Source organism: Notamacropus eugenii, chromosome 3 (genome assembly GCF_028372415.1).
Source record: "Notamacropus eugenii isolate mMacEug1 chromosome 3, mMacEug1.pri_v2, whole genome shotgun sequence".
NCBI classification, from domain to species: Eukaryota; Metazoa; Chordata; class Mammalia; order Diprotodontia; family Macropodidae; genus Notamacropus; species Notamacropus eugenii.
Window position 1 is genome coordinate 205,347,536 of NC_092874.1, and position 15,261 is coordinate 205,362,796.

The 15,261-nt window shown below is 39.7% G+C and overlaps 1 protein-coding gene across 6 annotated transcripts in view; it reads left to right on the forward strand.

Annotated features, from left to right (window-relative positions):
* ADIPOR2 (adiponectin receptor 2) overlaps window positions 1-6,600 on the forward strand; it is an 80,667-nt gene extending 74,067 nt beyond the window's left edge. For all 6 annotated transcript variants that reach the window (XM_072654131.1, XM_072654132.1, XM_072654134.1 and 3 more), the window contains exons 7-8: window positions 2,113-2,306; window positions 3,616-6,600. In XM_072654131.1, the coding sequence (XP_072510232.1) occupies window positions 2,113-2,306; window positions 3,616-3,744 (323 nt within the window). In that variant the 3' untranslated portion in view covers window positions 3,745-6,600. The remainder of the gene's footprint in view (window positions 1-2,112; window positions 2,307-3,615) is intronic.
* The last annotated feature ends 8,661 nt before the right edge of the window (window positions 6,601-15,261 follow it).

The window sequence follows — 15,261 nt, forward strand, 5'->3', positions numbered from 1 at the left end:
TATAGTGTTATTATCTCCATTTTACAGTAGAGGAGACTGAGGCAGACAGATTAAGTGACTTGCCCAGGGTCACACAGCTAGTAAGTGTCTGAGGCTGAACTCTGATGCTCAACATTTTATCTACTATGCCACCAGGCTTCCCTTCATGCATGGAAAGTACTCTACCCCCCTTACCTCTACCTCTTAAAATTCCTAGTTTCTTCCAAGGTTCAGCTCAGATGCCTCCTATATGAAACCTTTTCTTGTCTCCCAACCTACTGGTGCTTCTTCCACAAAATTATCTTGTATTTACTTTGCATATAGTTTGAATTTCAAAGAGTTAAAATCTGAAGGACATAAAGGTCATAACTCAAGAGGTCGTGTGTGCATGTTGTTTACCCATGATAGAATGTAAGCTTCTTGAGGTCAAGGGCGGTTTCTGTTTTTATCTTTGTATCTCTGGTGCTTAGTGCATAATAAATTGTTATTGATTGATTACAAATCAGTTTAGCTACTCTGTGGGGAATTAATTGATAGAAGGAGAGGCTTGGGGGTAATATTTAAATATGTTTTTGAGTGGAGAGAAACAAACAGTTGTGAGAGTTGCTGTGGAGGTAGAATCAATGAGGTTTGGACCCTGATTGAATTTGGAGGGAAAGAATTGAAGGTGCCACCTAGCTTATAAATCAGGATGCCTGGAAAAATGGTGAAAAATAGGAAACTTAGAAGGGAAAGGATTTAGGGCAATATAGGTCTTTTTTGGGGGCATAAATTTGAGATGCATGTGGGACATTCAGGTGGAGTTAACCAGCAGGCAGCTGGAGATGCCAGTCTGACTTTCAGGAGAGAGACAGGTAGGTAGGCACCTATCAGTCAGATCGAAAGAAAACCTAAAGGGAACAGTGTCACAGAGACCCAGAGGGAGGAAAAGAGTGTCTGGGCATAGAATGTGGAAATATCTATAAAGTTTAAAATTTCAGTGCCTGAATCTTTGGAGAGGTCTAGTCGGGTGAGAGCTGAGAAAAGGCAGTCAGATTGGGGTTGAGATTCAGTAGAGCTATGGAATCAGAAACCTGATTTTAAGGAAATGAGAAATGGGTGAGTTGTTGCATTGAATTTAGGTAACGCTGCAGGTGCTTGACATTGAAGGGACGGACATATATAGAATGATAGCTTGAGGAGATAGGACAGTCAAGTGAAGGTCATTTCAGGCAGTGGGAGACCTGAACATGTTTGTAGGCAGCAGGAATGAAAATTGGGAAAAAGGAAATCAAAAGAAAAGAAGGGTATAGTGATCTCTAGGGCAAACTCCATCCAGGGATTATCATCTTGCAGAGAGCTTGTTTACATGAACACCATACAATGGAAGGAGTCTGAGATGAAGAGATCTAAGACAAAGGAGTGTGAGTGAAGATTAAATCTGTAATAGAAGGGCAGATGAAGATACAGATTATGTAGGACTGAGAGTTCGGGAGAAGATAGTAGGGAGAAAATTTTCACCTCCGCAGATGGCAGCTCTAGGATGTGATCGCAGGGCATATTCTTACAGTACTTCTGGGTAAACAAATGCCTAGTTATGAGATTCCCTGGACTGAGCTAAACTTGTTTAGAGACTCATCCAAGATAGCAAGGCTGAGGCTCAGACACACCCCACACAGGGAGCAAGCACCCTATCCATCTCATGTCTCTTGTACCCTGACTTCGCATCTTGGGTGAATCTGCTCCAGATCTCTTCAGGTACCCTAGGACTTCTGGCTCCCCAAAGTGCAGAATTTATGGATGTATTCATTTTTCATTCTGTTACTGTCTGTTGTAATTCCTATCTTTTCCAAAGAGGCAGCTTACCTGAACTTCTGTAGCATTGTAACTCCAAACCCTTTGAAGACTGACAACTGATCAGATAAATCATCACTCAGAGGAGGGAGCACAGTGTGCTTTTATTTTCTATTATAGCACAGTTGCACTGCCTTAGAGTTTCACAAACCCTTTTGTCCCTTTCTAAAGGGACACTAATATTGTACTCTTTGTTCTTTGGATCCTCCCATTTACAAACTTGATATTTCAGTACCAACCCAATATGTTCTATACCTTATCCATGTTTGTGTTGATTTTTCCCCCTCGTTTGATTCCTAGGAGTGTTTCTGGGCCTGGGCCTAAGTGGAATCATTCCTACACTGCACTATATCTTTTCGGAAGGATTCCTGAAGGCTGCCACTATTGGACAGATAGGCTGGCTGCTGCTCATGGCCTGCCTGTACATCACTGGAGCTGCACTCTACGCTGCTCGGATCCCAGAGCGCTTCTTCCCTGGAAAGTGTGACATCTGGGTAAGTCTATGGAACCCTTTTATTTTGATGGTGGTAGATAAGGGATGACTGGGTATATGCTCACTTAACTAGACTGTTAAGGAGACAGCATAATAGAAAAGGATACTGGACTGGAAATCTAGAGCCCTGTATTCAAGCACCCATTCCCCTTCTAGCTAACTGTCCTCTTGGCCAAGGCACTTAACCTGTATGGGCCTCCATTTCCTTAGCTATAAAATGGGAAGGGGAAGTCTGTATTAGAATACAATAAAGGTACAGAGAGTAAAGGTGTGAACGATATATAGAATGTTATAATTGAAGAAGGGCTCTCATTCTTAAGTTCTTGAGACTTGAAGTGTCAGTAATGAATATGAGACCTGGCCACTTGAATAACATTTCTTGCTTACTTTATGATCCTAAATGTGCTTGAAACTCAGTTTATCAGTCCATAAAATAAAGGTAAAGTAATCCTACATTTTGAGCCTCAGTTGAACTGAGATTTCTTCTTAGTTCATGATTTTGTAGTTTTTGTCATTGGTGCAAAGGCATTCCCATAGCATATATGTCTACATTTGAAGGGAATCTCCTAAGTCATGTTTTCCAATCTCCCACAATATACAGAAATTTCTTTTGTAGCATCCCTTAAGGTAGGTGGTCAGTGTGTAAACTCAATAGTGGTTTGCCTGTATAGGAGTCACTGACTATAAAGAGCCTCTGAATGCTATGATGGCCCCATACATAAATCTTTTTTACTGTTAGTCATGAAGGAGTCACTTGCAAAGAAATCTCAGTACCAATGAGCCATTGTTATGATATGTAAATACAAGAATAATCTGTGGTGAAAAATCCCTTCACCAACAAAGACTACAGAGCCTATTTGTGCATTAATAGATAAATACTGGAGATTAGCTTGAGGCACATAGAGGTTGACTTACCCAGAGTCACACTAGTAAAAGTCAGGGGCAAGTCTTGAACCCAGGTCTTGCTAACTCTAAGACTGGCACCCTGTCCATTATGCAGTGTATGCTGTATATATCTTGAGTCATTGTTTCCTTGACTTGTACTAGAAGGAAACTCTGCCAGATGATAAGTGGCCATGAGTTTACCCTGACAGATACTCTAGTGTGAAGTGTATTAGTGATTCTTGGGCCTCCAACTTGTAGACTTATGCCTTGACTGTGTCAGGGTGTGTGTGGAAGGGCCAGCAGGAGTGCTGATTATATCCTCTGTACTTCAGCTTATTGTAGAACCAGAGGTCAGCGTTTTAAGTACCTTTAACTAAACTCTTAATTATGTGTGGGGTTTTGTTTTTTCCTCTTTTTGTCTTCAGTTTCACTCCCATCAGCTCTTTCACATCTTTGTGGTTGCTGGGGCTTTTGTGCACTTCCATGGTGTCTCAAACCTCCAGGAGTTCCGTTTCATGATTGGTGGGGGCTGCAGCGAGGAGGACGCACTGTAAAACCTACCGGTGTCCCTGAACCATAATCCAGAATCAGGGCCAGCGACAGCTGCGGTCCATATTGACTGGCCATTGATGCAAAACACCAGAAAGAGCCCCACAACTTTGAAACCCATCTGGGCATCGAGGCTTCCCAGGGGCTGGACTTGGTACACGATAAAGAAGAGAAAAACAAAAATAAATCATACCTCAAAGGATGGAGTGCATCAATTTGGAGAAAAGGAGATGTACACTCAAACTTAACTTATTCTTAGGAATCTACAGATTGAGGGCCATGGAGGACCCTTGGCAAACTGGCTTCTGTTCAATGCCATATTTATTTGTAGAAGATGGGGGCATCTTAGTTGGCTGTCCTCTTCTCTTCTCTTCTCTTCTCTTCTCTTCTCTTCTCTTCTCTTCTCTTCTCTTCTCTTCTCTTCTCTTCTCTTCTCTTCTCTTCTCTTCTCTTCTCTTCTCTTCTCCCCTCCCCTCCCCTCCTCTCTGTTTTTTAAATAAATCTACCACAATTTGGGGTAAACATTTATATCTTGCTAAGGGGCAGGGGTGTGATTTTAGATGCTCTTTTGGGAAAACAAAGAAATTAATGTAAATAAGATTTCTAACTTTCTGTTTAAAAAAAGAATTTATATAAATGTTTAAAATGGGGTGGGGTAGGGGAATTTTTGTAAAGAATGAAACATGCAAGTACCACACACTGTTTCAATTTTGCACAAAGGAGGCTGTAGGTGAGACCCCTATTATAAGTAATGCATTGGTGGTATTGCCTCTCCAAAGGCTTGAATACCTTGGGCTATATTGGGACAGAGGCTATGGCAGGCCCAGCCCAGTAGTCTACTGACTACTCTTATACCGGGGATTCTTGGCAGTGAACTACTAGAGGGTTATTGTATGTGTCTTTTTAGCGAGAGCAACATGTAAATGGACAAGATAATATGGAGAGGTCTAAAAGTACCCATCTGCACAAAGTCTGGGTACTTTTGTGGGATCTTAGTTTCTTGTCTTAGCAGATGCTGTTAGTGACATTCCTAAGAACTAGAATCACCTCTGAGAAAAGGTGTTTAGGTTTGTACTCAAGCAGTATATGCAGGTGCTGGAGGAGATGATGGGAAGAAAAGCTTTGGATTTAGCACTGGGGCAATGTGAGTACTTTCTTGGCAGCCTGTCTGATTTTTGTGGTGTTGTTTATCTTTGGATGGTGAGCTGCATCAGTTTCCTATGTCCTTTCTCTAGGAGCTCTGTGACACTTAAACCCTTCTGTTTTGAAATCACTGCTCTAATTCTACCTTTCTTCCCATTGAGAGAGTGAGTGTCTTGGTTGATAGAATAAAGCCAGCCATCAAAACCAGGATTCATTTTGTCCTGGTGTCTCTTAAGATAATTTGCATAAATTGTGAATACCCTTCAATTTATAAAGATGGTTTTTTTAACCTTTGGCATACTCCCTTCCTGAGCCCTTTTCTTGAAGAGGAAAATCAGCCATACCATCTTAAATTCAAGTTTAATACCCACTTTCCCTCCTCTAGGGAACAACCTGGTTCCCTATCTACAACACTTGTTGAACCTCTATCTTTAGGGGATTATAAGAGGAAGCTTGCTAGGGAGATTGTAATAGGATCCTTGGGATAATGTCCTATAAAAGCAATTTGAAATAGAAAAAAATTATTTATGACTCCTGTTCTGGCATGGGTAGTGTCAAGGAGAGTGGGTGAAGTTCTAAGAAACTGCGGCTTCAGTTTCAAGTAAATTCTGAAGTGGCTTGTTTAACAGGTAGAAATCTTAAATTACCTGTCACCTTGGGATCATGGGTATTGGAACCAAATGATGAGGCACCAAGCATAGCAGCTAGCTTACTGTATTAATGTTCAGTGAAACAGGAAAGACTTGTTTGGTAGAAAGTTTTTTTCTGTGTAATTTTGCTCTCTTCTCCTCTTCTGACTCCTGGATCCCTGAAGATGCCTTATATAAAGTGAGCAGAAACTAGAGGCCAAGGAGAGTGGATCCATGGTAGGACCTGGGAGAAGATTAAAAGTATTTGGTTCTGAATGAGGTCATTACCCTGGCCACCACCAGGAGTGAGCATAGAAAGCTCAGGTGGATGACGAACATCCTGAGGGGATGAAGAGCAGTATTAATCCCGCTGAGAAAATGGGGCCCATCAGGACAAGAGCCACCTGGGAGGAAGCCTATTCAGTTTCACAGAAGCAGCCATTAATAACAGAAGCCCAGTTAAGTCTTCTATAATGCACTTTGGGTTACAGTATAATAGGTCCCTGTATCACATAATCACTGGTGCCAGTCACCCTGTGCACCTTAAAAGAGGGAGGTGAGCCTGGTCTGATAGAGCACAAACCCATGGGGGAAAAAAATTAAAACTCTACCTGTCCTCAATCCAGTCGAAGCTCTCCCTCTTTAGGGTGTGTATGTGTGTGTGTGTGGGCATGGGTGTGTGTCCGTGTGTGTGTGTGTGTGTGTGTGTGTGTGTGTATTACCAAGAGCCTCCCTGTGCATTTTGTTCTACTGTGCTACCTGAGAACTCTCACCAGGTTAGCACCTGAATGCCTTACTCTCAGCAATCAGAGGCTTCCTTGCTCTGTGTGAATTTTTATTTAATTTTCTTTTGGTGATAGGTTAGGACCTCTGTAGCATCTTTCTTTTTCCCATTAAATAGTGGCCTTGTTCAGTATGTCCTCCCCCACCCCCCCCCAAATTACTGAAGCCACAAAGCACATTCTTGGGGATCATGGAGGGTTGGGGTTCCAGAACGGCATCTGTGATATTTCCATTCACCACGGGATCTCTCAACTTGCTGTATTCTTAATTTCTGCTAATAAAAGAATAAAATGAAAACTGACTCAATCACGTGTGTTCTATGCCTTTCTCCTCACTTTTTGTGATTTCCTTATTCTGACACATTGCAGAATTCAAATTTTCACAGATCTTACTCTCTCGAATGCTGTTGTTATTCTGAAAGCATTGGAACATGAATGCATATTGTGCTACTCACTCTACTTATCTCTTAACTGGAAATAGTAAAAGAAGGAATTAAGGAGAGTAGAACCTCTGATTACTAAGGGAAGGGAAGGAAATAAGTATTTATATAGCATTTACTGTGTGCTAGTCACTGTGCTAAGGCCTTTTACAAGTATTATCTTACGTGATCCTACTGAGGTTAGTGCTTTTATTATTTCCATTTTTATAGCTGAGGAAACTGATGCAGAAAGATTTAAGTGACTTGCCCAGGCTCACATAACTGTCTGAGGCTGGATTTGAAACCAGTCTTCCTGACTTCAGGCCCAACATTCTATCTGCTGCACAACTAGTTGTCTCTAAACATTCAACAAACATTTTTTTAAAATGCCTGCTATTTTCAAGCCACCATATTAGACTCAAAGACCAAAAAGAAATAAACCCTGCTTTCACGAAGCCTGCATTCTACTGGGCAACTTAACACATAAGGACAAAGACAAAGGACAAAACCAAGTACTCAAGACAAATTTGGGGAAATACAGAATACAAACAACTGGAAGGATCAGGTAAGGCTTCATGGAAAAAGTGAAATCTGAGCAGGAACTTGAAGAAAGATGCAGGATACTGCAAAGTTGAGATGATGTGGTAAGGTTTGTGTAGATGTGTGGAAGTGGGAGAAGAGAGGTCAAGTTGGGGAACAAATTGTTTAGTTTGATGATGTATAAAGGGTGGTAACATGAAATAAGACTGGAAGGGTAAGTTGCAGACTGTATAGAGTACTTGAACAACAGTTACCTATAGTGAGGCTGTACAGAATGATTTAAATCCTACCCTAGAGGAGATAGTACCCTAAGCCATGACAAATTTGGAATAGAAACCAACTCTGGAGATTGGAGAGGAGAAGGTAACTTAAGGGTTCTGCAATTCACTCTCCACTGAGATAGACTGAGTAATTATTTTATCTCACTTTTGCCTAATGAAAAAGTTAAATATTTTTAAAATACATCTTTTGCTTATGTAGTTCCCCTTTTCTGATTAGGCAAAAATTCTCCTATATTTAGGGGAAGGTTTTTTAAAATTGGGGGTTGGGGGTGAGGTAGAGGGAGAAAGACCTGGTATTGCTCAGTGTAATTCTCCATAGATTGTTTAGAAACATTTTATTGAAATCTTTTGTTTTTGCATCACCTAAAATCTCCCTGTCTTTTCCCTCTCTCCCCTTGGAGAACCATCCCTTATAAGAGAAGGAAGAAAAGAAAATGCAGCAAAGCCAAGTCAATATTATATCAAAAAAAAAATTCTGACATTTGCAACGTTCCATGCCCTTGGATCTTCAAGTTCTTCAGAGGAGTGATGTAGTCAACAAGCCTTTAGTATGTGCCAGCCACTGTACTAATTTCTGAGGATGCAAGTAAAGGCAAAAACATGGTCCCTGTTCTCAAGGAGCAGGGACTCAATGAGATCAGTCAGAAGGTCATTTCAGCTGTGAATGCAGAAAAGGTGTTCATGAGATGTGAAGGTAAAAGTAAGCACTTGGCCTCGGATTAGATATGTGTGGTTATTGCAAGTGAGCAAAGGATGGCATTGAGGTTGCAAGCCTAGGGGTGGCTGAGAAGATGGTGGTGCCTTCGACAGCAGTAAAGTAGTTTGGAAGAGGTAGAGAGAGAGTAAGATTAACTAATTTTAGGTGTAAGTTTGAAATGTTTACAAGGTCAAATGTTCAAAATACTGATGTAGGACTCTGGCTCATAATTAGGGCCAGGACATAGAGATAACAATTGTATACAAGCTGATAGGTTTGCCACTGAGATAAAATGGAAAAGAGGACTCAGGACAAAGTCTTGGGGCATACCTGGATTAAGTGAACTAATGTGGACAAAGAACCAGCCAAGGAGACTAAAGAGTGATCAGGCAGGAGGAGAACTAGGAAGAGAAGTGCTACAAAAACCTAGAGAGGAGATCATCAAGAAGAATATGATTGATAGTGTCAAAGATTGTAGAGAAGTCAATAAAAATAGTTTTAAGACAGGTCATTAGCTTTGGCACTTAGAAATCATTGGCAACTTTTGAGTTAGCAAGAAGCTGAATAACATTAGAAGCCAGATTGTAGAGGGTTGACAAGAAGGAAAGGAAAAGTAGAAGTACCTAGTGTAGACAACTTTATCACGTAATTTAACCAAGAGGGGAAGAAGAACTATAGGATAGTAGGGAATAATAGAACTGAGTTTTTTAAGGAGGAAGGGAGATTTGTGCATTTGTAGGTAGCAAGGGAAGGAGCCGGTAGATAGTGGGGGCAATTTGCTGGAAAAATTAGCGGGTAGGAAGGATTTACCTAAATAAGGGAGGCCTCTTCATTTGAGACCAGAGTAAGAGGAAGTAATGAGGCAAGATCTTTAGCTGAGAGAATTAAGGAAGAAGGTCCCTGGAGAGGTGTGAGAGGAAAGAAAAGGTTTGAACTAGGATCTATGGTGAGCAGGGAAGTAAATCTATTAGGTATAAAAGGATTGCTTGAAGGGTGAGTTGAGATCTCACAAATTTGTAGGGTCTCAGAAAAATTTTGAGACTTTCTCCAATTCCTTTCAACACGTTAATAGAGAAAGCAGCAGGTAATAGGAACAATCCAAGACTGGGTTACAAGGCATGATAATAGGAAAGACAAAGGGACTTAAGTGTGTAAGACACTATAGAGTTAAATGGATAAGTCAAGGGGTTAGTTGAGATAAGAGAAGTGCATGGCCAGTAGAAGCCCTGGAGAGCATGAAGAACAAGGGTAAGGGTCATAAGGCAGAGGGAAATTTGGAATGTTAAAATACTATGGTCAGATATGAGAACATGTCTGGTAGATGGCAAGATCAAGGGTATGACCATTTCTGTGTTAGCTAAGGTGGGGTGGAGAAGTAACTGCTCATGGGAACTGAATAGATGGATGAACTGAGGAACTATGGTATTTGAGGTATTATGTTGAAATCTAGTATGAGGCAGGAGCTGTACTGTAAGAGAAAGATGCTTTTTCTTTGGTGCTAGCTTTAATATTCGTAATTTTGCAACATTCATTTTTGATGATTTTATGGGGTTGGTTTTTTTCCTTTTACACCATTGTAGTCATGTATTAGTCTCCATAAATTCTTTTAGACATAGATATGTTTGTGTCTCGGTCATTATACTTCTGCTCTGGACTTAATGTAGTTTAGAAAGCCACAGTCTGTCTAAAAGAATAGCTCAGGAACTTCAAAGGCTCCTTCTTCTCTAGATCTTCTGGTCAGTCATAGGAAAAGATACTTGCTTCCTGCTTATTAGGATATTAATTTGGTGACTGCAAATCATGGGAAGTATGGATGGATTTTGACTTCATGAAGCTTAATAAAATGTGTATATATGTGTGACCCAGTGGTTTCTAGGCGGGACTGCCTTTAAATCGTTCCAGAAAAAGACTCCTTTTCTTTAAAATCTTGCCCAATTCAGCTTTTCCTTCCTTCAGTAGATAGTAGCTCATTATCATTTGTACCATATGTGAAACCTTTAAAATTCCCATCCCCACATCCCCCAAGTCTCATTTGTAATTGGGAGAACAGATTGAGTAAACAACACACATGTACCCAGCTCCCCTGACATTATTAATAGCTGACAATTTAAAAATTGCTCCATACTAACATGCCAACATTACTTAACATCTATATTTGTTCCAACTGTGAAACATTTATGATAACATGCATGTTTGGTTTCTTTCACTAGCTTCCTGAAGATGACTGAATTCCTGCTTTAGAGCTATGTCCCCCCAAAATATGGATATCAGAGTGAAGAAAACCTGAACCTGAGCCAGACTGCCAGCTGATGTCACATAGTGGCAGTTTATGGGCCCCTGAAGGCAAAAGAGAGACAGCATTCTAGGATTCTAGTGGCATTCTCTTTCCGTTGTCCTGAAAGAGCTGTGCAGAGTGAGAGCTGAAGCCTAGGGGAAAGTGAGTAGGAGAGTAGTGAGTGCTTCCTGACCTTTTCCAGTTTCTAAATTTGCCTTTGACACTTTGGGTGGGTGGGAAGATAAGATTTTGAAATGAAAGTAGATTCTCCAGATGAAAAATAGAAGAGTGGCAAGGGCTAGCAGGAACTCTGGGAGCAAACCATGAATTAAGTTTTGATTTGGTAGGCTATAGACTAGAATGAGGATACTTTATGCCAGGAGGAATTACAGCAAGAATTTTAAAATAATCTTTCAATGGCATACCCAGTTAGGTCTTTGCAATGACTTAGGGAATAGTAAACAAAAGTTTACTATTAAAAAATAAAGTAAAAAAAAAAAGTAAAAAAATCTTTTTTTCCCTACCTTCTCACCTTTATAACCTGCAAGGTTGAATTAGTCTTGGGGGGGAAATTGAGTTTTTGTTCAATGACTTTTTGGGATGAAATATAATTGGAACTTGGAGTCTTTTTTTTTTAAAGATGCTTATTTTATGTTTTCAACATTCACTTTTACAAGATTTTGAATTCCAAATTTTCCCCATCTCTCTCCTCCGCCTACCCCGGACAGTGTGCATCCAACCACCCCTTTCCCCAGTCTGCCATCCTTTCTATCACCCCCTCCCTTCTCCCATCACTCTCCCCTCTTTCTGTAGGGCAAGATAGATTTCTATACCCCATTGCCTATTTAATACTCCAGCTGCATGTAAAAACAGCTTTTAACATTCATTTTTAAAGCTTTTGAGTTCTGCATTCTCTCCCTCCCCACCCACCTTTATTGAGAAAGCAAGCAATTCAATATAGGTCATATATGTGTAGCCATGCAAAACACTTCCATAACAGTTATGTTGCAAAAAACTAGCCACATTTCCCTCTATCCTGTCCTGCCCTCCATTTATTCCATTCTCTCTCTTGACCTTCTGATTACCCCTTCCCCCAGTCTATTATCCCTTTTGTTATCTTTCCTCTCCTATCTCCTTACGCCTTACCTTCCTGGAGGGTAAGATAGATTTCCATATCCAATTGAATGTGTGTTGTTCCCTTCTTAAGCTAAATCTGATGAGAGTAAGGCTCACTTACACCCCCTTACCTCCCTCCTCTTCCGTTGTAAAAACTCTTGCCTTTTTTATGTGAAATGATTTACTACATTATACCTCTCATTTCCTCTTTCTCCCAGTACATTCCTCTCAACACTTAACTTTATTTTTAGGTATCCTCCTTTCATATCCTACTCATCCTGTGCCCACCTACTCTGTGTATGTGTATGTGTGTGTGTGTGTATGTATGTATGTATATACCCACATACACATACATATATAATACACATACATAATATACACATGCATACATGTTATACACATATATATGTATGTATGTATATATATTCCTTCTACTCTAATACTGAGAAGGGTCTTAAGAGATTTAAATGCCATCTTTCCATGTAGGAATGTAAGTAGTTCAACTTTAATGAGTCCCTTATGACTTCTCTTTTCTGTTTACCTTTTCATATTTTTCTTGATTCTTGTATTTGAAAGTCAGATTTTCTATTGTCCTCTGGTGTTTTCAGTAAGAATGCTAGGAAGTCCTTTATTTCATTGAAATTTCATTTTTTTCCCCTGAAATATTATACTCAGCTTTGCTGGGTAGGTGATTCTTGGTTTTAATCCTAGTACCTTTGACCTCTGGAATGTCATATTCCAAGCCCTCTGATCCCTTAGTGTAGAATCTTGATCGTGCTTCCACAATACTTGAATTGTTTCTTTCTGACTGCTTGCAGTATATTTCTCCTTGACCCAGGAACTCTGGAATTTGGCTACAGTATTCCTTTTGAGATCTCTTTCAGGAGGTGATTGGTGGATTTTTCCATTTCTATTTTACTCTCTGGTTTTAGAATATCAGGGCAGTTTTACTTGATAATTTCTTGGAAGATGATATCTAGGCTCATTTTTTTAATTGTAGTTTTCAGATAGACCAATAATTTTTAAATTGTCTCTCCTAAATCTGTTTTCCAGGTCAGTTGTTTTTCCAATGAGATAATTCACATTGTCTTCTGTTTTTTTATTCTTTTGGTTTTGTTTTATAATTTTTTGATTTCTCAGAGTTGTTAACTTCCATTTGCTCCATTCTAATTGTAAGGAATTATTTTCTTCAGTGAGCTTTTGGACCTCCTTTTCCATTTGGTCAATTCTACTTTTTAAGGTATTCTTCATTGGCTTTTTGGACTACTTTTGCCATTTGGATTAGTCTATTTTATTATTATTATTATTATTTTTAACACAGTTTATAGCGGATAAAGCAACTCGAACTTTTGGTCAGGTGATACATCTTTTTAAAGCATTTACAGTATGGACCACAAAAAAATTTTTTTTTAAACATAAGCCAACTGAGACACAGATAATATTTATGTTGCTAACTTTACAATCTCTTGATATAATTGTCTCCTCAGTATTACTAAGAATAAAAAGACCCTAACTTAAATGTTGTTGGTCTAAAGTCCTATGCCTAATAGCTTAATTTTAGGCAGCCTTGGATGTTCCTCTACTCATAATCTATAATTGAATAGATCTGGTATTAAGCTTACAAACCTTTTGACTGTAGGGAATTGCCACCAAGAGTGGGGACATTGCAAGGAAACAATATCTCCCCAACTTCACGTCTATTCCAGGTGGGAGAGATTGTTCACTTGTATTCAGTCAAGCTTAAAGTCTGCCAGGTGTCATTGGGGAAGTTGAGTCTGGAGAATCCTGCCTCAGCCCATGCTGAACAGCTGCTCTCCCACTCTTGAGATCACCTATGCAGTTCATACCAGCATCTCATGAGCATACTGGCATCATGTAATGGAGGCTCGGATCGCCTTTCTTGCTACCCATACCTGGAGTTAGACTCAGAAGAACAATCACTTAGTAGTCCCACATCACCTAAAAATGGCAAGTTCATATAACCAGGTTTAAAGTATGATTTATAGTTTTACTTTGGCTAAGGAACATCTTTTAGGCAAGTCTTAAGTGACTTACATGACTTTCTATACGTGTTCTAGTTCCTGATTAAATGGCAATCATAAAATCAAATTTACCATTAAAACCTTGACTTTTCCATCAATGCCAAGTTTTATCAGAGGTTACCTTCCTCTTGGAAAGTTAGACTGAAATTCTTTTCTCCAAACCAAAAATGTCATTGGTTTATTCTCAATAATTAATTCAGTCTATTGTTTTAATACTAGTTGCTTTTACCTCCCTTTGTAACATGACCAATTTTTTTCCCCATCACCCCCCTCCCCCCACTTCCTAATACCTTGCATTCTGGTTGCTCCTTCCCTCAATGTACCCTTCCCTCCATCACACCCCACCCCTGTCCTATCTCCATCTTCCTTCTTTTCTTGCAGGGCAAGATAAATTTCCATACCCCTATCCCTGTAATTCTTATTTCCTGATTATAAGCAGTAAAAATTCTCAACATTCATTTCTACTACTTTGAATTCCAACTTCTCTCCCTCTCCCCCTCCCTCCCCAACCCCACTAAGAAGGGAAGCAATTCAATACAGACTAAACGTGTTGTTTTGCAAAAGACTTCCATAGTAATCATGTTGTGTGATGCTAATTATATTGCCCTCTGACCTACGCTATCCCCCTTATTTCCCCCCCCACAATTGACCTTGTCTCTTCTTGAAAGTGTTTATTTCTAGTGACTCCCTTCTCCCATTTGCCCTCCCTTCTAACGTTCCCTTTACTCCTCTTGTTGCCTCCTCTCCTACTTTCCTGTGGTGTGATATAAATTTTCCTATCAAATTTAGTGAGCATGTTATTCCTTCCTTCAGCCACATGTGGGAAGAGTAGCTTTATTCCCCGCTCCCCTCCCCTTCTCCCTTATCTTCTCCATTGAATAAAATTTTTTAAATCTCTTTTATGAGTTATAGCCTACCCCATTCCATTCCTCCCTTTCTCTTCCCGGAATTTTCCTCCTTCACCCCTTAGTTTTTATTTTATTTTGTGTATGTGTGTGTGTGTGTGTAGATATCATCTCTTCTGATATAACACACCCTGTACTCTATCTATCTATGTGTATGTGTGTGTGTGTGTGTGTGTGTACAATCTCTCCAACTACCCAAATACTGAGAAAAGATTCAAGAGTTAAAAATATTTTCTTTACATATAGTAATGTAAACAGTTCAGCTTTAGAGATTCTTTTATGATTTTTTTCCCCCTGTTTACCTTTTCATGCTTCTCTTGATTCTTGTCTTGGGAAGTCAAAATTCTAAATACAGATCTGGTCTTTTCCTCAACATGAAATCTTCAAATTTGTCTCTATCACTGAATGTCCATTTTTTCCCTTGAAGTGTTGTATTCAGATATGCTGGGTAGGTGATTGTTGGCTTCAGTCCCAGTTCCTTTGACTTCTGAAATATCCCACTCCAAGCCCTTCGATCCCTTGATGTTGAAGCTGCCAGATCCTGTGTTATCCTGATTGTATTTCCACAGTACTCAAATTGTTTCTTTCTAGCTGCTTGCAGTATTTTCTCCTTGATCTGGGAACTCTGAAATTTGGCCACAATATTTCTAGGAGTTTCTCTGATCGGGTTTCTTTCAAGGGGAGATCAATGAA